The sequence below is a fragment of the Dipodomys merriami genome, unplaced genomic scaffold, assembly GCF_024711535.1.
Source record: "Dipodomys merriami isolate MVZ:Mamm:240054 unplaced genomic scaffold, mDipMer1.0.p SCAF_1, whole genome shotgun sequence".
Lineage (NCBI taxonomy): Eukaryota > Metazoa > Chordata > Mammalia > Rodentia > Heteromyidae > Dipodomys > Dipodomys merriami.
In genome coordinates this window covers 143,016,484-143,043,191 of record NW_027202270.1, presented here as the reverse complement: position 1 = coordinate 143,043,191, position 26,708 = coordinate 143,016,484, and the positions used below count along the sequence as shown (strand labels likewise).

General features: G+C 39.5%; 2 protein-coding genes and 1 non-coding gene across 4 annotated transcripts in view; 1 reads left to right on the top strand and 2 right to left on the bottom strand.

Moving 5' to 3' along the window:
• The window catches only part of Wdhd1 (WD repeat and HMG-box DNA binding protein 1), a 64,881-nt gene extending 58,737 nt beyond the window's left edge, over window positions 1-6,144 (bottom strand). For both annotated transcript variants that reach the window (XM_070033040.1, XM_070033042.1), the window contains exons 1-3: window positions 6,003-6,144; window positions 5,763-5,855; window positions 1,073-1,184 (exon numbers count right to left, since the gene is read on the bottom strand). In XM_070033040.1, coding sequence (XP_069889141.1) covers window positions 1,073-1,184; window positions 5,763-5,839 — 189 coding nt within the window. In that variant the 5' untranslated portion in view covers window positions 5,840-5,855; window positions 6,003-6,144. The remainder of the gene's footprint in view (window positions 1-1,072; window positions 1,185-5,762; window positions 5,856-6,002) is intronic.
• LOC138835195 (small nucleolar RNA SNORA21) lies at window positions 4,835-4,972 on the bottom strand. Its single transcript, XR_011374504.1, has one exon. It is a non-coding gene; the product is annotated as a small nucleolar RNA SNORA21 (small nucleolar RNA).
• Window positions 6,145-6,294: 150 nt separating the features above from the next.
• Window positions 6,295-26,024, top strand: Socs4 (suppressor of cytokine signaling 4). Its single transcript, XM_070033039.1, has 2 exons — window positions 6,295-6,589; window positions 19,142-26,024. The coding sequence occupies exon 2, from the start codon at window positions 19,234-19,236 to the stop codon at window positions 20,557-20,559; it is 1,326 nt and encodes a 441-aa protein (XP_069889140.1). The 5' UTR covers window positions 6,295-6,589; window positions 19,142-19,233; the 3' UTR covers window positions 20,560-26,024.
• Window positions 26,025-26,708: the final 684 nt, after the last annotated feature.

Sequence of the window (26,708 nt, the reverse complement as noted above, 5' to 3'; positions counted from 1 at the left end):
AACTTTTCATTAGTGTTTTCAATACTTATAAATATATATATATATATATATATATATATATATATATATATGTCATCATTTTCTTCTGTGTATATTTATTTCATTCATTGATTGATTGGGCACTACCAGAGTTTAAATTCAGGGTACTAAACATGTACCCAGCCCATTTTTACTTAAGTATTTTTTGGGGTAGGGGCTTGCATTTTTGCTTAAGAAATCCTGGACTGTGGTCTTCCTATTTATTTATTTATTTTTTTGGTCCAGTTGTGGGGCCAGAACTCTGGGCCTGAGCACTGTCCCTCAGCTCTTCAGCTCAAGGCTAGTGCCCTACCACCCGAGCCACAGTGCCACTTCCGGCTTTTTTCTTTTTGCTTATGTGGTGCTGAGGAATCGAACCCAGGGCCTCAGGCATGCAAGGCAAGCGCTCTACTACTGAGCCAACTCCAGCCCATGGTCTTCCTATTTATGTATAGCTGGCATGACAGGAGCACATCACTATACCTAGATATATTTGTTAAGATGAGGTTTCAAACTAACTTTTTGCTTAAGCTGGCCTCAAACCATAACCTTCCTAACCTCTACTTTTCAGTAACTAGGATTATAGACATCAGCCACCACCCTAGGACTCTTGTGTATATGCTAGTTGGCTCAACACTTTTTTTTTTTTGGGGGGGGGGTCTGGTCGTGGGGACTGAACTCTGGGCCTGGGCACTGTCCCGCAGCTCTTCAGCTCAAGGCTAGCACTCTACCACTTGAGCCACAGCGCCACTTCCGGCTTTTTTTTTTTTTGCTTATGTAGTGCTGAGGAATCGAACCCAGGGCCTCATGCATGCAAGGCAAGCACTCTACCACTGAGCTACCTTCCCAGCCCCCTCAACACTTTTTATCACTATTTTATCTTAAAGGTTTTTTTTTTTTGCAAGTTATAGTATTCTTATATGTCTTTAATATTATTTCATAAGGGAAACAAAGCAAAAGAGCACATCTATATTCAAACTTTCCATGAAAGTATTTTCTCTCAAGCATAAAAATCACATCCTCCCACATCAATTGATGAAACTGTTTTTACTACCTTCAAAGCACATGAGTATGCCTTTTCTCCAACATTGATGGATTTAGGATCATCATCATCTAAGTCTTCCCAAATCCTTACATCACCGTCACTTCCACAAGTCACAATACAACTGTGAAGAAAACACATACATTAAAAAGCCATCCAATTTCATGTATATTAACTTTCTTGGAGTGCTACCTTTATGTATTAAATAAAACCAAGGTATTAGGCAGCACTGTTTTATCATTTTATACAAATAAATCTCAAAATGAAGACTGTTTTTCTTATTGTATAAAATGTAGATGAGTTTAATATTTTCTATAGTTCTATGACATAAAATTATTTCTTGGCAAAAATGTAAGAAACATAATTATGTAATCTCTGCAACAGCAAGAACCATGTCTATCATGCTCACCACTATATCCAATGCACCAAGCAGTCTCTGACATAGAAACTTTAATAAATGTTTGCTGAATGAATAAATGATAGATGCATGAGCTCCACTATCCAAAGGTGATTGTTCAAATAAATACCTGTATCTGTCATAACTTGTTTAAACCCTCATCTTCTGAGTGCTTTGGTTCATTCAGTGTATCTGGCATATAAAAAATAATCCACCAAAAATATATTTATATTATATATACATGTTACAATTATATGCTATATATGCTATAATTACATTATTGTGTTTTATAAATTCTACAACAAATATATACAGATGTTTAAAAAATGTTAATGTTATATGTTAATGTTAATAATATATACACAATTGTATATATAATTATACACACACAAAAGGAAATAAAAATTGTAGATGCCCAGAAAAAAAAAAATTCCCACCTAGAAAAATTAGAAGGATTCATTAAAAAGTAATACTTAAGAGTCTAATACACCATGACTTAGAAAAAAGTGCTACAAAAACCATCAGTAGTGGTGCACATCTATAACCCCTACAGTTAGGAATCAGAGGCAGGAAGATCATGAGTTCAAGGTCAGCCTTGAGCTACATAGCAAGATTTGAACTCAAAAAAGAAAAAAAATGCCATTTACACTGGGAAGTCAGAGAAAGACTAGATATGCTGAGACTAGTAACAAGAGCAGTTCAAGCACGTGAACCAGAAACAAGAATTTAATGAAGAATAGGAACTTTAGCCAGGTGCCAGTAATACCTAGCTACTGTAATCCTGTAATACCTGTAATCCTAGCTACTTAGGAGGCTGAGATCTGAGGATCATAGTTCAAAGCCAGTCCAGGCAGGAAAGTCCATGAGACTCTTATCTTCAGTTAATCACAGAAAAAGCCGTAAGTTGGCCCTGTGACTCAAGTGGTAGAATGCTAGCCTTGAGTAAAAGGAGCTCAGGGACTGTGCCCAGACCCAGAATTCAAGCCCTAGGACTGGCAAAAAAAAAAAAAAAGAATAGGAATTTTATTCAGTGTAGACAATCCAGGAAATGAGAAGGGAAAGGAAGACTGGGGTCTTTAATACCAGATTTTCTACTATATGGATTAGACAGGAAGACAAGTCTCAGTTTGCACAAAATACTTCTGGGTTTGGGCATCCAGCTGGTTTGGTCATTTGTGATAGTATTTTAAACTGCAACACACATTAGTAGCTGTTGCATTAAAAATGACTGGAATGGGGCTGGGAAGGTGGCTCAGTGGTAGAGCGCTTGCCTTGCATACATGAGGCCCTGGGTTCGAGTCCTCAGCACCACGTAAGCAAAAAAAAAAAAAAAAATGACTGGAATAAGTTTGACAGACCTCTTCTTTTCACTTCCACCTTTTGCCATGACCTTGCTTAATAGTGCAACACACATGCAACAAATGCAATCCTCACTTTAACATGGTTAATCTGAGAAATGGCTGGTGAAACCCTTTTTGCCAATCTTCCTATTTTTGTTTTGGGGTCACCACACCCAGCTTATTGGCTGAGAGATGGGGTCTCACTAATAAGCTATGGCTGATCTCAAAGAGTGATCTTCCCAAGCAGTTGGGGCTACAAGTATGAACTACTGTGACCTCCTATGTGCCAACACTTTCTTGATGCAGCATAACAAAAAGAGGTTCAAAGCTGCAAGTGCCAACTGCTAAGGCCAATCAGTATCCTAGTAGAACTGAACAATATGGGCAAAAGATTGAATTAAGGAGTTTGGTGTACTGCTCTTAAAGTAGTCTTAACATTCCTCCAGTAGCAATTTTGTATTAACTACTTACTAATCTCATAGCTTGACTATGTTTTTCAAATCTTACACACACACACAGACACACACACAACTCACAAGCCTTTCCATAGTGATGAATTAAACATATATATGTAGATAGATATGTACATACATTCATATATTAACTACTCTTAGGTGCATTTAGTTCATATGAGTAGAAAATCTTCAAACCAGTCAATATACAGACATAGGAAGCACAACTAATAATGCCAACACTTGAGAGGCTAAAGCAGAATTTCCAGTTTCAGCCCACCTTGAGCAACACAGCAAGACCTTGTCTCAAAAAATCAAGAACATTGGGTTGGGAAGGTGGCTCAGTGGTAGAGCGCTTGCCTTGCATGCACGAGGCCCTGGGTTCGATTCCTCAGCACCATATAAGCAAAAAGAAAAATGCCGAAAGTGGCACTGTGGCTCAAGTGGTAAAGCGCTAGCCTTGAGCTGAAGAGCTGAGGGACAGCACCCAGGCCCAGAGTTCAGGCCCCAATACCGGACCCAAAACAAACAAACAAACAAACAAACAACAAACAACAAAAGGCATTCAACTTAAGCTCTTGAAGTTTTTCATGAAATGCAGTTAATGAAAACCTAGCTCATATACAGAAAGACACCAAAATTTACCCGGACAAAACCAAGCAAGAATTAAACAGTACATAAAAACCTAAATGGTGAATGACTTAAGTCTGAAATTCTACACAATTGCACTTTGAAATGTTTTGACTAGTGGGAAGAATCTTGTGATTAAATTCCTATATTTAATGACATTAATTTGTGTTCTATGTCAAAATGAAATAGAGTAGGCTTAAAATCTGTGAAACATTCAAAGGAACCATAGAGAAAACCGAATACATTTTGTCTTTTAAAATATCAAAGATGCCAGGCACAAGTGGCTCACACCTATAATCCTACCTACTCAGGAGGCTGAGATTGCGGTTCAATCCAACCCAGAGCATAAAAGTTCATCAGACTCTTATTGCTGTGGCTCAAGTGGCAGAGCACTAGCCTTGAGCACAAAGAGGCTCAGCGACAGCACCCAGGCCCTGAGTTGAAAGGAGGAGGAGGAGGAGGAGGAGGAGGAGGAGGAGGAGGAGGAGGAGGAGGAGGAGGAGGAGGAGGAGGAGGAAGAAGAATTAGAAGAAGAATTAGAAGAAGAATTAGAAGAAGGAGAAGAAGAAGGAGAAGAAGAAGAAGAAGAAGAAGAAGAAGAAGAAGAAGAAGAAGAAGAAGAAGAAGAAGAAGAAGAAGAAGAAGAAAGAAGAAGAAGAGGAGGAGGAGGAGGAGGAGGAGGAGGAGGAGGAGGAGGAGGAGGAGGAGGAGGAGGAGGGAGTCACAGACCCTTTTAACCCAGTGTTTCCCCTACTTAGAACTCCAATATCACCACATTGACACACATACCCCCATCTCTTTATACTTCTCAATCCTATTCAACCTTCTAATCTCTCAAAAAACATTTCCTAAAAAACCTTCCCTACCACTTCAAACTAACCAACTCCCCCTCCAAAATATTTATCACTACACATATCATTTAGTACTTCTAAGTGTATTTCTATTTTTGTTTTCACTTTGTCATACCACTGATTGAAGCAAAACTACATAACAGTCCAGCACTACTTCATCCAAAAGCAGTGCTTCTACTCTACTCTTTCTTGACAGCTCATCGGCTATTAACAAAAGGACTACTGAATGCTTTTAAAAGGGGATTTAACTGTATTTCTGAATACACATTTATTTTTGTGATTAACTTGAATTTACTATCAACCCCCAAACACCTTTAAGCTCAATAAAGGAAAAGGTCATGAGTCGTTTGCACTATTGTATTTCTAACACCCAGGAGAGTAGACAGACAGACAGACAGACAGACACACACACACACACACACACACACACACACACACACACACACACACACACACACACACACACACACACACACACACACACACACACACACACACCTCTTTGTCAATGAATCAATCAACACAGGAGTGGCAGTGAAGTCACACAGTAGACAGTATTCCAAGGGAAGGGATTATAAAAGATCAAAAACAAGAACATATCGCCGTTAAGGGACCAAGCAAAAGAAAATCAATTAAAAAGAAAAGTCGGAACATTTAAGAAAGGGAAAAAGTATCACTAAAGCCAATGGAAGCAATACCACACAGAACAACAGACCACTGGTTTGAGCAAGGATTATCTAGCGATCTGACAGAATTAATGTGAAACGCTGAGAAAATGAAAAACGGGCGGTGAGGGGAGCTCGCATCTTTCCAAGGAAGATTTCAGCAGACTACAATTTCTGACATACTAAGTACATGACAGTCGGAGCCAAACAAACCTACCGAAACATTGGTGCAGTTTAGATCCCAGTATTATTCCTCTCTGCATTGAGTCATTTTCGACCGAAAATGAATCCATGCCATATTAAAAAAAATGATAAATGAATAAATATGTGCACTAACAAAATCGTCCGTTTCCTCAAAGAGCCTTACCTCCCGGAATCATCAAAACAGACATCCGTGTGTCCTTCTGTATGTCCGTATCTCACCGGCTTCTGTGTGGCCGGCATCCTTTCCTCCCCCGACCTAAGAAGAGATCAGAGGAAAGTTCGTCTTACGTTGAAAACAGGAGAGCCAGGAGTCCCGGGGGGGGGGGGGGGGGGAGAAGCAGGGAAGGTCGGGCATCCCACAGGCAAGCTCTCCGCCGGACCGCTGTCCCCACCCGTATAGCACCTGCAGGACGCCCGGGAGAGACTGTCACAGGAGATACAGCGGGAGGGGCACGCGCTTTTCCTCCGCGCGGGCTGCGGGAACAAGGGAAGACGTCCGCAAGCAATCCCCGAAGGCGCGCGTTCCAGGCCCACAGAGCCGCCCAACGAGGTGCACGGCCACAACCCGCAGTTCCCGCGCTCTGGCGCGTCCGCCGCACTGCGCCTGCGCGGCCCGCCCACGCCGCGCGCAGGTCTCACCCCGGGTCGCGGGGTGGTGGCGTCAGCAGCGCGCCGGCTGGGAGGGGGGAAAAAAAAAAAAGAGCCGGTTGCCGAGAGCGAGCGAGCGAGCGAGGGAAGAGGGGAGTCGAACGCGGAAGTTGTGGCGAGCCGGGGAAGCCGGCTAAGGCGGGCACGGCGGAAGTCAGACACTGGAACTGATGAGGCCTGGGGGTTCGGAAGCGGTGGCAGGAAGGCCCTCTGCCGGGGGGGAACTGCGCGAGGTGCCGGAGGCGCCAAGCCTCTTTCTCCACTGGAGCGGACGCACGGAGTGATGGCGATGGTGATGGCGGCAGCTCCCCGGACCGCCCCGGTGAAACTGCCCTCCGGGAGGTGAGCGGGGAAAGCGTGGCACTGTCCGGCCTGGAGGACCCAACCGGGGGAGGGTCTTGCTGCTGCCTTTCAGGCTGACCTCCCAGCCAGCCTCATCCGGGTTCTTCAGCGGGTTCAGCCCCTCGGCCGCACGGTCAGAGACCGGATCTTTGGACATCGTTAGAGAAAAAGCCAGCCCGGAGTGGCATCCTTCCTGCCTTTCCCTCGTCATTTTTGTAGGATCCGTTGCGTGATTGTTTCTGCACTATCCCGATAGCCCTTGAGAGGACAGTGCCTTGTTTTGCCTGTTCAGATCCCACCCAAAGTTCACTGCCGTGGATCTGTAAATCTAAAAGAAACGGTTCGAGCTTTGTTGTTGAAGGCTTCATTTGATCCTTAGGATCTGTGACCAGATCTTGGGCCTCGAGCTTAGGCTCTTGTGTCTTCACGTTCTACCTCGACGAGTCTTTGATGAAAACCTTCATACTGATATTCTTCCATTCGTGTTTATCTTTGAGGTTTTTTTTTTCTTCGAGTTTGTTTTTTTATGCTGTCTCCCAATTTCAGTCAGACTCGTAATCAAGAGTCGTTCTTTCATTCTAGTTGCGTTGTAAGCGCATTCAATTTATGAATGAAAAGGAAGAGTGATTGGCTCAAGAACTTGGGATTTGTAGAATAGCCTACTGTTGATTTCCCACCAGAACAAAGGTACCTGAGATGATCCTTTTAAAATGAGTACCTTAATTTTTATTTGGAGATCATTCAGGTTTGGAGTACAGTAAGTTATAATTTTTTGTCCAGTATCATTTGGTAGAGTGTGGAGTACAGAGAAACATAATATTCATATATTATATATAAATTAAATAAATGGTGAGATTTATTCAGAGCTCAACATAAAAAAATCTGCAAATTGAAACAGGAGTTGTAGCTGTAAATACTGTAGATGTGATGTCTATAATTCTAGGAGACTTTAAAACTGTGAATGGTACATATGACCTTTCTTTCCACTTTAGCAATCAAGCATTTGACTCACAAGGTAAAGGAAACTGTGCTTTGGAGGATTCACATGTTGAATGAGCTTAAGCCCAGAGATTGGCTAGTCCTAGGTTTTCATTTAACTATTGACACATTGTATGACCTTGAATATGCTGCTTTTCCTGAACGTGGAATTCCTCATCTCTTAGGTGGAGATGATACTTAGCGTCACCAAAATGCTAACACACAGAAAAAACTAGGACAATTGAGGTGATGGGTGGAGTTAGGAGGGATGGGGGAAAGTGATTGAAAGGGATGACATTATCAAGATGCTTTGTACTCATATACTGACATATTGAATGGTAACCTGTTGTACAACTATTTAAAGATAATGAAAACTTAATTTAAAAACAATACATAAGAGATATTCATGGATATATAAAATGAATTGTTAATAATGTCTCAAATGATAAATGGGAACGTTTACTGAGTTTACTTACAGTGGGGCTAAATCATCCAGTAAAATTTTCTAATATTAAGCAGTAAATTCTTCCATTTGCAAATACAATATGTTTTTACAATTCAATTTGTTTCAAATGCCTACAAGTGGTAATGGCTTCAGTGAGGTGAGATCCTGTTGAGGGAAATGGACATTCAAACAATTTATACAAAGTGATAGTGCAGTAATGAAACCAGTGTAAATTAAGTACTATATTGCAAAGTCACCTGGTTAAGATGCTATATTTATTTTATTTTTTTAATTTATTTATTTATTTTTTTTGTGGGGCTTGAGCTCTGGGCCTTGGTGCTGTTTTTTTTTGGGGGGGGGGGGTGGGGGGTCCGGTTGTGGGGCCTGAACTCTGGGCATGGGCACTGCCCCTCAGCTCTTCAGCTCAAGGCTACCACTCTACCACTTGAGCCACAGTGCCACTTTCAGCTTCTTTCTTTTTGCTTATGTGGTGCTGGGGAATCGAACCCAGGGCCTCATGCATGCAAGTCAAGCGCTCTACCACTGAGCCACCTTCCCAGCCCAAGATGCTATATTTTTTAAAAAGTAAAACCAATGTACCTGTGTGACTATAAAATTTTCTGAAATCAATATATTTATCACTGTGTCATAGTTACTCATAGCTGAATGAACTAATTGAAAACTAGTCTGAAATAGAAGATTCAGTGAAGGTTAGTTGCTGTGTTGTGACCATATTAATATCCTCAGACTCACAAATACTAGAGTGAGAAAAAATACATACATTACCAGCCTATCAGTTATAGTATTATCTATGTAAATAATATCAATCCTGCCTTAATGGATGGAGCTGTTTTTTGTTTTTGCTGCCTTTTCAATAAAATACATACTTGATGTAAAAAATAACTAATCCTGTGAAAGATGAGAGTGGAAGGAGAGAGTAGCTGAAAAGAATGAAGTATTGAAAAAGTAACATTGAAGTGGGTTCAAAATCTAAAGATATTTTTGTTCCTGAATGTATTCTGAAACTTATTTATTTTGGAAGAAAACAATATTTCCCCTTTTGTAACTTAATAAGGTATAAAACAGTATAGCATTGGGCTGGGAATGTGGCTTAGTGGTAGAGTGCTTGCCTAGCATGCATGAAGCCCTGGGTTTGATTCCTCAGCACCACATACACAGAAAAAGCTGTGGCTCAAGTGGTAAAGTGCTAGCCTTGAGTACAAGTAGCTCAGGGACAGTGCCCAGGCCCTGAGTTCAAGCCACAGGACTGGCCAAAAAAAAAAAAAAAAAAAAAAAGAGCATAGTAGTATAAATGATCAAATGGCATATAGCTTCTAGAAACATTATGAATCCTGACAAGCCTAGGTCATTTTCCTAATCAAAGTAGTCTACCACTTGCCTTTTGAAATCATAACTGTTACCTTAAGAGTCAGAATTTAATAGCACATATCATAAAAGCAATTTTTTTAGGAGAAGGGTACAAAATTGGGTCTCTTTGACCTCAAACTCATTATGTAGCCTTGATTAGCTTCAAATTAGAGATCCTCTTGCCTCAACCTTCCAAGTACTGGTTTGTGCCACCATAACCAGCTTCTAAAAGGGCAATTTTATTAAGATCTAGAGTCATTTACTAGTTTTTAGATGAAGCTTATTACTCAACCTTAAGTATAAGCATATGTAACTGTTAGAAATTAGTGAAAGGACAATCTATAGTCATTTTGCAACATTGCCTTTTTCTGTAATCTTATTTACTAAATTAGCTTGCAAGAAACTACAACTATTTTGTCATTAAGTGTAACCCTAGCTACTCAGGTGGCTAAAAGCAGAGGGATTACTTTTGAAGCCAGCCTTGGCAGGAAAGGTTAAGGTCCCCTGTCTCAAAAATAACCAGCAAAAAATAGGTTTGGATGTGTGGATTGAGTGTAGAGCTTCTGTCAAGCAAGTTCAAGGCCCTGAGTTCAAACCCCAAATGCCATAATAAATAAAGTGGTTATTTTCATCCATGGTATTTTTCAGGGTTTTAAATTTTTAAAGAAACACACTTAAATATTTGTAGTAACGTAAACTGCTTTATGCTGTTTCAGCGATGCTGGATCCTCTTGAACTTAAGATTTTCAAGGTATGGTTTTTGGGTATGCAGATTTTCTAGCTTTAAATCTCCTTTTTTTCCCCTTAATTTTGCCACTTTCCCACATATTTTTAGCAAAGTGTTGAGTATAATACTTCCATTAATTTCAGTTAATGTTTTCATTTTAATCCTGACAGTAAAAACATGATCAGATTTCTACAGTGAGAAAACTAAAGCTAGATGAATTATCATTTTTTTCTAGTATTAAGAGTCAACCAGGACCTCAAGCTCTACCACTGCATCTCTCAAAATGGAATTTTTAAGAAGAGGTAACATACCTAGAGAGTAGTAGAGTTTGACAATTCAGTAACTCATACTATTTCATCTGCATTGTTTGTTTTTTAAATATAAGATAATGAAAACTAGCATAGGTTATTATAGGTTTTTAATTTTTTTTTCTTTAAATTAACTGATCTCATAAGACAAAGAGTTCAAGAATACAATGACGGTCTGGGAATATGGCTTAGTGGTAGAGTGTTTGCCTAGCATACATGAAGCCCTGAGTTTGATTCCTCAGTACCACATAAACAGAAAAAGTCAGAATTGGCTGTGGCTCCAAGTAGTAGAGTGCTAGCCTTGAGCAAAAGAAGCCCAGGCCCTGAGTTCAAGCCCCAGTACCGGCAAAAAGAAGAAAAAAGAACAAAAAGAATATAATGACTAGGAAAATTGCTTGCCTTTGGATAATGGAATTATAGCTTTTTTTTTTTCTCTTTCTCTTTTTTATTTCTTTTTTGAATTGTATTAGCAGGCGTGGAACCCAGAGCCTCATGGGAACCAAGCAAATGTACTATCACTAGGCTACATCCACATTCCCTTTCCCTTTCCCTTCCTGAATTTTTTCTCAACATTTCACATAGCATTTAATGAACATATACTTATGTTTGTCCTGGGGCTTAAACTTAGGACCTGGGTATTCCATCTGAGAAAAAATTTTGCTCAAGCTAGCCACAACTCCACTTCTGGCTTTTCTTTTTTTCTTTTTTCTTTTTTCTTTTTTTTTTTTTTTTGTCGTTAATTGGAGATAGGAGTCTCAGGGACTTTCCTTTCCTTTAAACTGTGATTGTAAGAGCTTAGCTTCCTAAGTAGCTAGCATTACAGGTATGAGCTGCTGGCACCCAGTAAAAATGTTTGCTTCAATTTATTTCATGAAATGTGTTAATGATATATCTTAGACATTCTGGTTCACCTTCCTTCCACTTTTAGAAATTCATGGATTGCCAGCTCTTAGTTTGCTGCTCTTTTCTTCAGATTAGTCTTCAGTGATAGATTTCTATACCTTTTTCCTTATCTCTAGCTCTGGAAATATACTTTGGTTTTAGTGTTTCCCAAAAAATAGAAAACTATCATGTGAACATGTTTTTTGTTTGTTTTTGCTTTCTTTTAGAGGGAGTGGTGTTGAGGATGGAGAGGAGCTGGGCTGAAACTAATTGGGAGGGAGGTTAAGTCTTTTGGGTAAAGCAGCATGTAGGCAATATCAGTAAAAAGTTTTAGCCAGGCGCCAGTGGCTCATACCTGTAATCCTGAGGACCTTGGTTCAGAGCCAGCCTAGGCAGGAAAGTCTGTGAGACTTTTTATCTCCAATAAACTACTCAGAAAGAGCCAGAAGTGGTGCTGTGAATCAAGTGATAGAGCACTAGCCTTGAGCACAGAGAGGATCAGGTACAGAGCCTAGGCCCTGAGTTCAAGCCCCAGGACTGGCTAAATAAATAAATAAATAAATAAAAGTTTGCATCCTTAAAAGTTAAACAATGAAGCTGGGTGCCAGTGGCTCACACATGTATCCTGGCTACTCAGGAGGCTGAGATCTAAGGATCCAGGTTCAAAGCCAGCCAGGGCAGGAAAGTCCATGAGACTCTTATCTCCAATAAACCACTAGGAAACTGGAAGTGGCGCTGTGGCTCCAGGGGTAGAGCACTAGCCTTGAGCTGAAGAGCTGCAGGGACAGCACCCAAGCCCAGAGTTCAAGCCCCATGACTGACCAAAAAAAAAGTTAACCAATGAAATGCTATGTAAATATATACTAGATAAAGGGACATAGAAAATATAGAGAACACGAGCCCTTTGTTCTCTCTTGGGAACTTGGTTTTGGAGGACATGAGTTCACTGAGTCTGTTCACTGAGTTCAATAAACTGCTTCTGGTTTCCTATCTCCCTGGCTTGAGAATCTAATCTACAACAGAAGTCGTGGGTTTTCACTCAAGGTTTTATTCTTGTTTAGGCAAGCTCTCTAGCAGGCCTTTTGTACCTTAGTTAATTTTTGTTGTTGTTGTTGTTGTTGTTGTTGTTGTTGTTGTTGGTCGTGGGGCTTGAACTCAGCCTGGGCACTGTCCCAGAGCTCTTCAGCTCAAGGCTACTGCTCACTATTTAGAGCCACAGTACTATTTCCTGTTTTCTGGTGATTAATTGGAGGTAAGAGTCTCACAGCCTTTCTGCTCTGGCTGATTTTGAACTGCGATCCTCAGATTTCAGCTTCCTGGATTATAGGTGTAAGCCACCAGCACCTGGCTAACCTTAGTTAATTTTTAAGGTAGAGGCATATGTGTGTCTGTGTGTCTTTCTGTGTCTTTTTTTTTTTGGGGGGGGGGTCTGGTCGTGGGGCCTGAACTCTGGGCCTGGGCGCTGTCCCTCAGCTCTTCAGCTCAAGGCTAGCGCTCTACCACTTGAGCCAGAGCGCCACTTCCAGCTTTTTTCTTTTTGCTTATGTGGTGCTGAGGAATCGAACCCAGGGCCTCATGCATGCAAGGCAAGCGCTCTACCAGTGAGCCACCTTCCCAGCCCTCTTTCTGTGTTTTTATGTAAGTCCACATCCATGCATCCCAGTGCTAGGGTTTAATCTCTAAGGCCTGGGCACTGTCCCTGAGGTTTCTAGCGCACAGCTAGTACTCTCTCACTTGAGCCACAGCTCCACTTCCAGAGCTAAGAGTCTCCTAGAGATTCTTCTTCCTGGGCTGGCTTCAAACTGCAATCCTCAGATCTCAGCCTCCTGAGTAGCTAGGATTACAAGCATGAGCCACAAATGTCCAGCTATAAATGATGTTTTGTTAACCATCATAGAGGATATAAATTTTCCAGATAAAGTTCAACCTGTTAAGTATTTTCTATATAAGTTGTGAACTAAAATTACCTACCCAGCCTTATTCAATAGAACTTAACTACTATTTAAATCTTTTGTTTGTGAATTTTCCATCATTGATTTTGTTGTCCTTGTTATTACAGTTAGTGGTAGAACGTGAGACCAAATATCTATGGAATCTGCAAATTTTCTTCTTGAAACTACTTTTATATAAACTAGCTTTTTAAACATTTGCCTCTTGTTCACTAAGAAATAATGCTTTTTTAATGTCACTGTTTACTCCCCAGAGTCATGTGTAACATAGCTCCCTTCATTAAAAATGAATTATTGGCTCGGCAGCTTCTCTGGAATGATTTTTTTCACCCTCTTTAAGAAAAAAACTTCTTTGTAACTATCTAAGATCTTCAATTCATTGGCTTCTTTCAAAGTATTATCTCTGATTTCTATATAACATCAAATTGACGGTAAAGCCACCTTATTTTATGTCTTTTCTTCAACTTCATTTATGCAAACTTTGTTTTAAATTAAAGTCCAAGAATTGGACTAGGGTTGTAATTCTGTGGTAGAATACTTCGCTAACATGAATGCTTTTAGGCTGGTTGCTGGTGGCTCCCACCTGTAATCCTAGCTACTCAGGAGCCTGAGATCTAAAGATGGCACTTTGAAGCCATCTGGGGCAGGAAAAGGTGTGATGCTCTTATATCCCAGTTAACTACCAGAAAACCAGAAATAGAGCTATGGCTCAAAATGGTAGAACACTAACCATAAGCAAAAACATTCAGGAACAATGTCCAGGCCCTGAATTCAAACCACAACTGACCTCCCCCCCCCCCAAAAAAAATAGTTATTTTCATTGAGAACAATGTGACTGAATTTTGTATTTTTAAGAATTTTGAGGTCAGGCACTGGTGGCTTGTAGTCCTAGCTACCCAGGAGGCTAAAATACCTGAGACTTATTTCTGATTAACTAGCAAAAGCTGATAGTGAAGGCATGACTCAAGTGATAGAGTGCTTTTCTTTTCTTTTCTTTTCTTTTTTTTTTTGGGGGGGGGGTCCGGTTGTGGGGCCTGAACTCTGGGCCTGGGCGCTGTCCCTCAGCTCTTCAGCTCAAGGCTAGTGCTCTACCACTTGAGCCACAGCGCCACTTCCGGCTTTTTTCTTTTTTGCTTATGTGGTGCTGAGGAATCGAACCCAGGGCCTCATGCATGCAAGGCAAGCGCTCTACCACTGAGCCACCTTCCCAGCCCCAGAATGCTTTTCTTTTTTTTTTTTTTTTTTTTTTTTGTCGGTCGTGGGCTTGAATTCTGGGCCTGGGTGCTGTCCCTCAGCTCTTCAGCTCAAGGCGAGCGCTCTACCACTTGAGCTACAGTGCCACTTCCGGTTTTCTGGTGGTTTATTGGAGATAGGAGTTTCATGGTCTCTCCTGCCCGGGCTGGCTTTGAACCGCGATCCTCAGATCTCAGCCTCCTGAGTAGCTAGGATTACAGGCGTGAGCCACCAGCGCCCGGCTCCCAGAATGCTTTTCTTAAACAGAAAAAGTTAAGCAAGAATACAAGGCCCTGAGTTCAAGCCCCAGAACCAGTACTCTTCCCCCCACCCCCCCCCACCCCACTCCCCCGTACCCTCCCCCTACACCCCGCCAAAAAAAAAAAAAAATAGATTGAGGACAATGTTCCTCAGTGGTAGAGCACATGCTTTGTCTGTGATGCCTGGGTTTGATCCCCAATACCACAAAAGAAGAGTTTTAATTTAATGAAACGTCTGAAAAAAATATACAATTCCTTTCTAATGTTTTTAAGTGTAAAGATGTGAGAAATTTCATAATGGATTATTAATCATTCTTTTTTTTTTTGTCGGTCGTGGGGCCTGAACTCAGGGCCTGGGTACTGTCCCTCAGCTCCTCAGCTCAAGGATAGCGCTCTGCCACTTGAGCCACAGCGCCACTTCCAGCTTTTTCTGCCTATGTGGTGCTGAAGAATTGAACCCAGGTCCTCATGCATGCAAGGCAAGCACTCTACCACTGAGCCACCTTCCCAGCCCTGTTAATCATTCTTGTAACAAAATTCATAATAGAGGAAGGGATTCTGAATATTTTTAATATGGTCTCTAGCATGAGGGAAGTAGTTATACTTTCCCAATAATTGTTAATAGATTACTTACACTATGAAGTAACCAATTAAATATATGTTCTCTTAGAGGCTCATACCTCTTATCCTAGCTTATCAGGAGGCTGGGATCTGAGGATAACAGTTTGAAGCCAGCTGAGGACGAGAGTCTGTGACATTCTCTTCTCTTCCCCAGTTAACTACTGAAAAGTCAGTAGTAGAACTATGGCACAGGTGGTAGAATGGTTAGAATGATAGCCATGAGCAAAAACCTCAAGGATAGTACCAGGCCCTGAGAACCCTCGAGCGCGCATGCGCGCACGCACACACACGCACGCGCTCGCACAAGTGTGTGTATGCACGTACTCATAAAAATACATATCTGTCTGCAAAGTAGCACAGTCACTTGTTATCTTAGTAAAAGTTGTGAAATTTAATACATTTATTATTTTGTGCAATAAAAATACTTTTAAAAATCATCAACCTATTTAAAGTACTTTGTCTTGAGATAACCATCAAGCTTTGTGTGTATAAGATTTCAATGATCATATCTCATTACAAGAATGTTAGATATTCTCATGTTTAAAATAATACCTTCCACAAATCCATTTCAACATCATGCACACAGTTTCAGTAAAATGAAAGTGAATGAAGAAATGCAGAGGGCAGGTTTAACTCATCAGCTTTTTGAAACTTCCTTTCTTAGCTTAGGAATAGCAAATAACCACCTAACAATGAGTGATAGTAATACTAACGACCATATATTCAATTGTTCTGTAGCTTTATGGTCTATTAGAACTCATTTCTATTTGGCATATACATCTTTTTTCAATTAGAAATACTTGGGAGTATCTCTTTGCTTTGTAATTAGTTTGGGCTAGAGGTATTCTGTGATTTCTTCATTATGAACTAGTCTGTAAAACTAGCTTAAGTATAATAGCACAACAACCCACTGGGCATGGTGACTCATACCTGTAGACCCAGTTGCTCAGGAAGCAGAGATGGAGTCAGGGAGATGAGAGCTCAAGATCAGTTTGGCTAAAAAATTAGCAGCACCTCAATCTCAACCAACAAGCTGGGCTTAGTAGTCTGGGCCTGTTGTCCCTGCTACTCCGGAAGTATAGAAGGTTCAAGGCCAATGCTGGGAAAATAAATAACTAAAGCAAAAAACAAAGTCAGGTAAAACTAGAATATTTATTTATTTATTTATTTATTTATTTGTCAGTCGTGGGGCTTGAACTCTGGGCCTGTGTGCTGTCTCTCAGCTTTTCAGCTCAAAGTTAATGCTCTACCATTTGAGCCACAATACTACTTCTGGTTTTCTGAGTGGTTTATTGGAGAGACGACTCTCACAGACTTTTCTTCCAGGCTGGTTTTGAACCACGATCCTCAGATCTCAGCCTCCTGAATAGCTAAGATTACAGATGTGAGCCCCCCAGCACCCAGCTAGAATTTTGAATGATTATATACCATTGAACTCACTAAATCAAAATTGTAAGTATAATTACCAGAGTATTTGGAAATGGAATATAGAAAATCTGTACCACTAGTTCATACTTTTAAACTCTTGGGAATTATATTTTCCAATATAGATGCTTGTTTCAAATCCTACTATTTGGAAAATGGATTAAAGTTTCTATAGACATTACTTGACTATTGAGCTTTTTAATGTTCTGTTAATCTCAGAACTTAATTATGACAATACTGAGTAATTGATTTTCTTAGTCACGAATTTTAGCTTTTATTTGTACAACCTATTCCCCCCATTCCTAGCTTAAATCTTATTTCACTTTAAAATATTTGGGCCAGCCGGGCACTGGTGGCTCAGGCCTGTAATCCTAGCTACTCAGGAGGCTGAGATCTGAGGATCTCGGTTCAAAGCCAGCCCGGGCAGGAGAGACCGTGAGACTCCTATCTCCAATAAACCACCAGAAAAAAAACCGGAAGTGGCGCTGTAGCTCAAGTGGTAGAGCGCTCGCCTTGAGCTGAATTGCTGAGGGACAGTGCCGAGGCCCAGAGTTCAAGCCCCACAGCCGACAAAAAAAAAAAAAAATATTTGGGCCAGCCAGTCTTCAGTGGCTCACACGTATAATTCTAGGTATTCAGGAGGCTGAGATCGAAGGACCACAGTTTGAAGCCAGCTCATACAGGAAAGTCTATGAAATTCTTACCTCCAATTAACCACCAATTAGCCAGAAATGGAACTGTGGCTCAAGTGGTAAGAGCCTTAAGTGGAAAAGCTCAGAGACAGCTAGTAGGCCCTTAATTCAAGCCCCAGGATCCACTCCAAAAAAAAAAAAGAATCCCTGGGGCCCAGCCAAACCAGGACGTGGTCATACCTATAACCCTAGCTACTCAGGCTGTGATCTAAGGGTCATAGTTCAAAACCAGCCTGGGCAGGAAAGTCCATAAGATATTTATCTCCAGTTAACCACCAAAAACACCAGGAATAGATCTGTGGCTCAAGCGATAGAGCACTAGCCTTAAGGACAAAAGCTCAGGGACAGCACCCAGCCCTGAGTTCAAATCCTGGAGGTGGCACACACACACAGAATACAAAGAATCTTGGCACCTATGACTCATGCCTATAACTCAGTCCTCAGACTAATATCTGAGGCCCAGACAGACAAATCTGAGAGACTTGATTAACCAGCAAAAAGTGGAAGGGCCATACCTCCAGTGTTAAAGTGCCAGCCAAACATGAGACCATAAGTTTTCAATCTCAGAACACAAAAAGGGGGGGGAGGGGGAGACTATGTTAAATGCGAAGTTTTTTGGGGTTTTTTGTTTTTTTGTTTTTTGTCGGTCATGGGGCTTGAACTCTGGGCCTGGGCGCTGTCCTTCAGCTCAAGGCGAGCGCTCTACCACTTGAGCTACAGCGCCACTTCTGGTTTTCTAGTGATTATTGGAGATAGGAGTCTCACAGTCTTTCCTGCCCGGGCTGGCTTTGAACCGTGATCCTCAGATCTCAGCCTCCTGAGTAGCTAGGCTTACAGGTGTGAGCCACCAGCGCCCGGCTTAAATGCGAAGTTTTTATGCAATTCTCTCAAATTGGATAATTGTGTAAATTATCTGTATTTTCTAAAAGCTACATAGACTGATAGTGCTGTGGACTAGTTACTGAAATGTGTTGGAAGACTATTAAAATGAGTGCCTGCTTGGCATTCCTAATGTTTGGTAGTGTTTATTTAATAAGTTCTTACAGCTTTATAACTGTAAATTCTTTATATTTATTCAATAAGCAAGGAAGTGGAGGAACAGTGTAGGATAGTGATTCTCAAATGCCAACTCATAGGTTTGTAACTATCTTTTATGAAGAATTGACTGGTTTTTTTTTTTTAAATAAAAACAAAGTGAGAAGAGATAGGCACAATATTTACTTGAAGGGGCTGGGAAGGTGGCTCAGTGGTAGAGCGCTTGCCTTGCATGCCTGAGGGCCTGGGTTCAATTCCTCAGCACCACATAAGAAAAAAGAAAAAAGCCAGAAGTGGCGCTGTGGCTCAAGTGGTAGAGCGCTAGTCTTGAGCTGAAGAGCTGAGGGACAGCGCCCAGGCCCAGAGTTCAGGCTCCACGACCGGACCCAAAAAAAAAAAAAAAAAATTACTTGAAGACTAGGAATTATTTACATTTGTCCATATATTTGACATTGAAAGGGCACTATGAAATTATAGGAACAAAAACCTGGGGACTGCCTTCCAACACAGCTACTATTCTCTTTTTCATATAGTAATTATGTTTTCTTTATCTTGTGCGTGATTAGGGCTTAATTTATAAGCAAACTAGATGGACAACAAATGGCTAATGGCTTTGTTTTCCCCTGTAGATTCATCCAGAAAGTTACCAGAAGAAACTTCCTGTCAGCAAAACTGAAAAAGCAGCATTTATAACACTGGAATTTGTGGATGATTTGCTAAAATGGCTGAAAGTAGTGAGAATAATAGTAAAAATGTAGATGTAAGGCCCAAAACAAGTCGGAGTCGAAGTGCTGACAGAAAGGACGGTTACGTATGGAGTGGAAAGAAGTTATCTTGGTCCAAAAAAAGTGAGAGTTGTTCTGATGCTGAAACAGTGGATGCTGTAGAGAAATCTGAAGCTGCTTTAAGGAGCCAAGAAAGGAAGCACAGCTGTTCATCCATTGAGTTGGACTTAGATCATTCCTGTGGACATAGATTTTTAGGGCGATCTCTTAAACAAAAACTGCAGGATGCTGTTGGGCAGTGTTTTCCAATAAAGAACTGTAGTAGTCGTCATTCTTCAGGGCTTCCAGCTAAAAGAAAAATTCATATTAGTGAACTTATGTTAGATAAGTGTCCTTTCCCACCTCGATCAGATTTAGCCTTTAGGTGGCATTTTATTAAAAGACACACTGCTCCAATAAGTCCCAAATCAGATGAATGGATAAGCACAGACTTATCTCAGAGTGAATTGAGGGATGGTCAGCTAAGACAAAGAAGAAGCTTGGAAGAAGATGTAAACTGTTTCTCTCATACCAATGTTCAGCCTTGTGTCATAACTACCAACAGTGCTTCATGTAGAGGTGGTCCCATGACTGGCTCTGTGATGAACCTGGTTTCAAATAACAGTATAGAAGATAGTGATATGGACTCAGATGATGAAATCATAACACTTTGCACAACTTCCAGAAAGAGAAATAAACCCAAATGGGAAATGGACGATGAAATCCTTCAGTTGGAAGCACCACCTAAGTACCACACACAGATTGACTATGTCCATTGTCTAGTACCAGACCTCCTTCAGATCAATAACAACCCATGTTACTGGGGAGTTATGGATAAATACGCAGCTGAAGCTCTTCTAGAAGGGAAACCAGAGGGCACCTTTTTACTTCGGGACTCAGCACAGGAAGACTATTTATTTTCTGTTAGTTTTAGACGCTATAGTCGTTCTCTTCATGCTAGAATTGAGCAGTGGAATCACAACTTTAGTTTTGATGCACATGATCCTTGTGTCTTCCATTCTCCTGACATTACTGGGCTCTTAGAGCATTATAAGGACCCAAGTGCCTGTATGTTCTTTGAGCCACTTTTATCCACTCCCTTAATCCGGACTTTTCCTTTTTCCCTGCAGCATATTTGCAGGACAGTTATTTGTAACTGTACAACTTATGATGGCATTGATGCCCTTCCAATTCCTTCTACTATGAAATTATATCTAAAGGAGTATCATTACAAATCAAAAGTTAGAGTTCTCAGGATTGATGCACCAGAACAACAGTGCTAAGAAAAGGGTAGGAACATGGGAATAATTACATCAGTATTTTCATTTAATGTTTTATTTTTCTTATTATGCCTTTGAATTTTCTACAAGGGCAGTTTGGAGTCCAAGATAAACCTCTGCCTTTAATTTTATTTCCAGATCAGCTTATTTTTCTTAACATTGTATATGAGCAGTTAGTAGATATTTTTGACTAGCTGGCTGTTTGGGTCTTGTTTTACTGTGTAGATTGTATTCTTAAGTTTTTTCTTTATATATTTTCTGGGCATATTTGAAATTTGGTAGATAATGAAGGCATTTGAATATTCTGTAAAAATCATATAGGAAACATTTACATATAAAATATTTTGTTAATCTGTCATCAGTATTCCTGTGCAAAAAGTATAGTTCACCCATCCTATTCTCATTGAATTTTAAAGTTGTTCAGTAAAGATGTGTTGTAATTCGTCCATACTAATGTAATTGACTTTATATAATTTGCTAATAGGAATGTTGAAGGTAACGATCATTCAAGGTCAGAATTTGGGTTTACTTTAAATTGTAAACCAGTTGCTAGATTTTTTTTTTTTATTAACTTACTGAGAATCAAATGAGAACATGACTTTCTAAAGGTTCATTTATTCTACAGAAAATGTCAGAGTCATTCCAGAATAGGTCTTTCTCAACCTGGAAGATTTATACCATTGTCAAACATAAATTTCATTTCTCACTGGTAGCTTTAGAAATAGTGATTACAAGAGTTGAAGACTTGGCTCAAGAAGTAGAGTGTCTGCCTAGTAAACATAAGGCCCATACCACCAGAAAAAAAGAAAAATAATGATAACAGGATTATAGCTTGTAGATGCTAAAGCAGCTATTTTTTTTCTACTTTCCTCTTTGAAACTCTGAGCCTGTTATTTTATGGAAATTCTGCCATTTACAAGCAGCCACAAATCTCCATTGGTAGCCAGAGTCCCTAAGTAGTTTCTTTCATTCTTTTAAATTGAACTTAGATAAACATTGAGGAACTGAACATTTACAGCTCAATATTTAGGAAGCTTAGTAGTGTTTTTATCTTCAAGTTCCAAGTAACTCTTCATATCTTCCGAGTGAACTTCTTTAATGGAAGACCAAAGCTTATAACATACTGAGCACTAAGATAAAAATGACAACATTGCAAATTTACTATTAAGAATAGGACAACATTTCTAGAAACATTAAATATTAGGCCAGTGTAATAAATGAAATGGCATCCTGTCTCACTAGTAAACCTAGACAGATTGCTCAGTTTTTCTTCTGATGAGCTGTCTACCCTTTTTTAAATATAGTAACTGAAATTTGTTTTTGAAACTGTTTCACCATGTAGCTTAGCCTGCCCTCAAACTTACTCTGTAATCCAGGCTACAAATCCTCAATTTTCCTCCCTCGGCTTCTCAAATGCTGGGATTACAGACATGAGCTACTAGCCTAATTAATAACTAATTTCTTGATGCTAATTTAACTAAACAAGGAACTTTTTGCCAGGATTGAGAGAACTCTGACTCATAAAGTTCCAAGTTAGAACAATGTTTCTTAATTATTGCTGCTTTTATATTGATGTATTGCCCTATCTTGCAGTTTTGCTGTTAAAGATGGCATTTTTCAACAATTGCTTGAAGATAAAATTTTAACAAACAGAATTAAACCAAGAAAATCTGTTATCATTATCTTCTAGCTCTTTTTTTTTTTTTTTTAATGGGAGCCTGGGGCTGGGGGGCTATCCTGGGGCTTAAACTCAGGGCCTGAACACTGTCTCCGAGTTTGTTTTGCTCAAGGCTTGCATTCTATCACTTGAGCCACAGCTCTGCTTAGGAGATAGGAGACATAGACTTTCCTGCCCACACTTGCTTCAAACTGCGATCCTCAGATCTCAGCCTCCAGAGCAGCTAGGACTTCAGGCATACGCCATTGGCACCAGGCAATCTAGCATTATTTTCTCAATGGTCTAGATTCACTTGGTCTCCATAAGAGGTATGTATCAACTAGAACCTTTTGTAGCTGTGATCAGGCTCGGTACATTATAATACCCATGTGAGGATAAATATCTTCTGAAGATGCTAGTTACCTTTTACGAAGGCAGACAAGTCTTACACTACCTCACCTTTCTTGTGGCTCTTTTGTAGATTACTGAGATGTTCATCATATTAACCAGTGTAACACTTCCTAAATACCTGTCTTTGGTGAAAGAAAAATAGTGTGGTAAAGATTACCCACCCATGAGTATAGGTTTGTTTGTTGTTTTTTTTTTTTAACCAGAATTTGATATGACTTTCTGTTTCTATGAAACAATTATTTTAAATACTTTTCTTTTGGAACTAACTTTTTAATCAGTGTAGAAATATCTATGGGATGACTAGCTTATGAATATTCTGTTTAAGGGTAGTTTTTAAAAAATATATAATTATGTTATCTTTTATAATGTTAAAATATTAGTGTTTATATGAAAGTCAAGATCTAAGTAGCTTTTCATACAATTCAAACTGACTGCCTGTGATATATTTTCTCTAGTTTGTCAATTTTTTTCAATGTCAAGGTATTAACATTTTTAAACTGTTGCCATGTGTAGCATTGTAGCATCCATTAAATGAGAACAGGAAAGAGACTCCTTTGTATTTTTTCTTTGGTGTTTGCTGCAGTTTGGGAAGTAGAAATTATAAAGGCTTGAGAAGGGGATTATTTATCTTGAAGGAAAAAGGTTTTTTTGTCAGTCGTGGGACTTGAACTCTGGGCCTAGGTGCTGTTTCTGGGCTCCTTTTTGGGCAAGGCTAGCACTGTAGCACTTGAGCCATTGTGCCGCTTCTGGCTTTTTTGTGATTTATTGGGGATGAGAGTCTCATGGACTTTCTTGGCTAGGCTAGCTTCAAACTTCAATCCTCAGATCTCAGCCTCCTGAGTAGCCACTCCACATGGCAATTTTTTTTAATCATGAGGAGTTTGGGACCTAAAGTGGTTATCTTCCTCTGTTTTTGTGAGAATGCAGTTGGAAGAACATCAGTTTTCAAACATTCATAAAAATGTGTAAAATATACTTATTAAACTATATAAAACAAGTTTTGAGAAGTGTAAGGAGATAGAAATCTAAATAGAAAGTTTGTGACTTTGTAAGTTGAACATTTGAAAAGGATAAATTCAGTCCAGAAAGCATTCAGCATGATGGAAATGTGTGGGGCTTATTGCTAAGAAAATAGAGCTGAAAAGAAACAAGATAAAATATTAAAGTTTAGGCATGACCTCAAAAGGCTTGACAGTAAAAGGAAACTACTTAATCATTAATAGCTAGTCTGGACCAGATATTTAACTGTGCTTCAATAATCATGCTAATCAGGAAATAAATGACTTCTGTTTTACTCGGCAGTTTTTCAGGACATAGTCCTCCTTTAAAAAAACAAAAAGACCTGCAACATCTTGATTCATACTGTGATTCTTGAAATATGCTGAATGGAATTTTTTTTAGTCTTGTTGAGCATTTTGTATAAAGGGTCGTAAGTGGTCTTTCTATAACCATGCCATGGTCCTAAATAATTCATAGAGGGAATGGTTTAATTTAAAGGAGATCTAATCGGAAGATTAAAGGAAGCTTTTAGTCAGCTTGTGGCTAGCCTTATTGATTTGGTAATCAAACTTTTTCCTGAATTTCAGCTAATGACTGTGGTCAGAGTGAGTTTTGATTCCTTATTAAAAATATATATATAAAGAACATCAGTAATTAGAAATATTTTAAAAAGTAGAAGATGTGCAGCAAATAGGACTCATCATCATATAAACCATATTTCTTTTTATTTTAAAAAACACATAAAATATTATTTATTCATGAGCCAAAGCCATTAAGAAGCTAAATCATCAACTTCCTGTCCCTGAAGTTTAGATCATTTTATAGATCCAAGTAATAAGGGACTTCCTATGAGACAAAAACCCTGAGGTCTCTCATACTCTTCATTAAAAATATTTGTCACTTCTTGCTATAATCAGAATCCAATAACAGCTTTATGTTGTTTTTAGAAAAGCAGATTTCACCAGAAAATAGACTTAATTACAAGGCATTCTGTATACAAAATAATGTTAAAAATGACAATGATAGAGATTGAGTGCTCAAATGAAAAATTATTTTATGTCAAGAAACCTATGAGAAAGTATCTTTGCTAGTTTATTTCAAACATAATTTTACATTCATTTTTTATTTCTAAGGAACAGACAGCAAAAACGGTTTTCATTATTGATAGCCTACTAGAAATGAACAGTTCTAGAATTCTACAGTCTGTATATGGGCTGGGAATGTGGCCTAGTGGTAGAGTGCTTGCCCCTAGCATACATGAAGCCCTGGGTTCAATTCCTCAGTACCACATAAATAGAAAAAGCTGGAAGTAGTACTGTGGCTCAAGTGGTAGAGTGCTAGCCTTGAGCAAATGAAGCTGAGGGACAGTGCCCAGGCCCTGGCCAAAAAAAAAAAAGTCTGCAGATGGTATTCTAACATTAAAACATTGGACATAAATGGAGGCAGTTTTAAAAATAGATTGGCTTACAAGTAGAAATGTAAACTAATGGCTATCCAAATTAAAAGGAATTTAAGGCACAAATTCAAACTCAAAGCTAAAGTCTATTTTATCCTATTTTCTTATTGAAGAGATTACTTGAATCCTATATCTTTTCCTTCATTGACTTTAAAATGTAGGTAATACTTGTTATGTGGTTTCCTGAGGATTTATCTTTCCTAAAGAGATGACCCTTGGAGCATACTTGAAAATAATTGCTGTACCAGCTGATCAGTACTAATTTAAGGAATACTAGGATTTTGTAGTATTATCCGAGGTAAATCCTGTAGAGTCACATTCACTTTTATTTTCTTTTTTTTTTTCTTTTTTTTTTTTTTTCCAGTCGTGGGGCCTGAACTCTGGGCCTGGGCGCTGTCCCTTAGCTCTTCAGCTCAAGGCTAGCGCTCTACCACTTGAGCCACAGCGCCACTTCCGGCTTTTTTCTTTTTGCTTATGTGCTGCTGAGGAATCGAACCCAGGGCCTTAGGCATGCAAGGCAAGTGCTCTACCACTGAGCCACCTTCCCAGCCCCTCACATTCACTTTTAGAAATAACAATACAATTTGAACTTCCAGGTCAGACTCTGCAATTAGATGAATAATTCCAATTTCCTCCTGCCCTTCATAAAGTTGATGTTTGTCTAACATCCTAAAAGTTGATTACATTTACAGGATATAAAGATCCATTTTGTCATGTTTGTAATCTGAGCTTTCAGACTTGAGGGCCATGCTGTAGAACTCAAGGAAGTTTACTCAAATTATACTACTGCTACAACTGGATCAATTATATGTCAAGTGTGAACAATGAGATTCTAACTTCACAAAGCTATTCTCTGCTCAGTCACCCACTGCTACTCCCCGAAACAGATTTATTTCCACCTTTTTTTTTTCCCATCAAATGTTTCTTCTTGGGTGTGAGTTTAAATCATTTGATCTGATTAAATTTTCACTTCTTAATTAAATCTTCATATGTGAAACCAAAGGCCCTGTGTTTTGTTTTAAAAACATACATTTGCCTCACACATTCAACTTTGAAAAGTAGATAATGAGAAAGCTGTATTCTTAACTGAAATACATTTTGTGGTTCTTAATGTATCCATTTGAGTCTTCCAGAAGTAGGGGCGAAGGTAAGATTGGATGTGCAAGATTTATTACATGTGAAACAAGGTTGAAGAGAAGGGAGGGATCAGAAAGTTCAGGAAGTGGGTGCACCTTGCAGGTCTGACTCTTAGGAAAGGCTAGAACTGGGCAGGGTTATTTTGAACAAGTGTAGATGGGGGTGGAGTGTCGTTAGAGTGAAGTTTTTCTGTAGATAAGCCTACATGAGATGGGAGACAAAACGCTCTGGAAAACATCCACCATACTCAGTTATTAGCTGGTGGCATGGGTTACCCATTACTTGGACGCCAAAGGAGCAAGACCAGGGTGATACAAGGTACTTTGCTTGAACACATTTTTTTTTAACCAAAAAGTATTTTCATGCAATATTCTAAAATTGGATTTTTTTTCAAAAACTGATGAAGATATCAAAATATTAAATCAAGGCCAGACCATATGACATTTCCTGTTGCCAAAGGCACTACTTATTCCCTGCCCCTCTTGAGGTCAG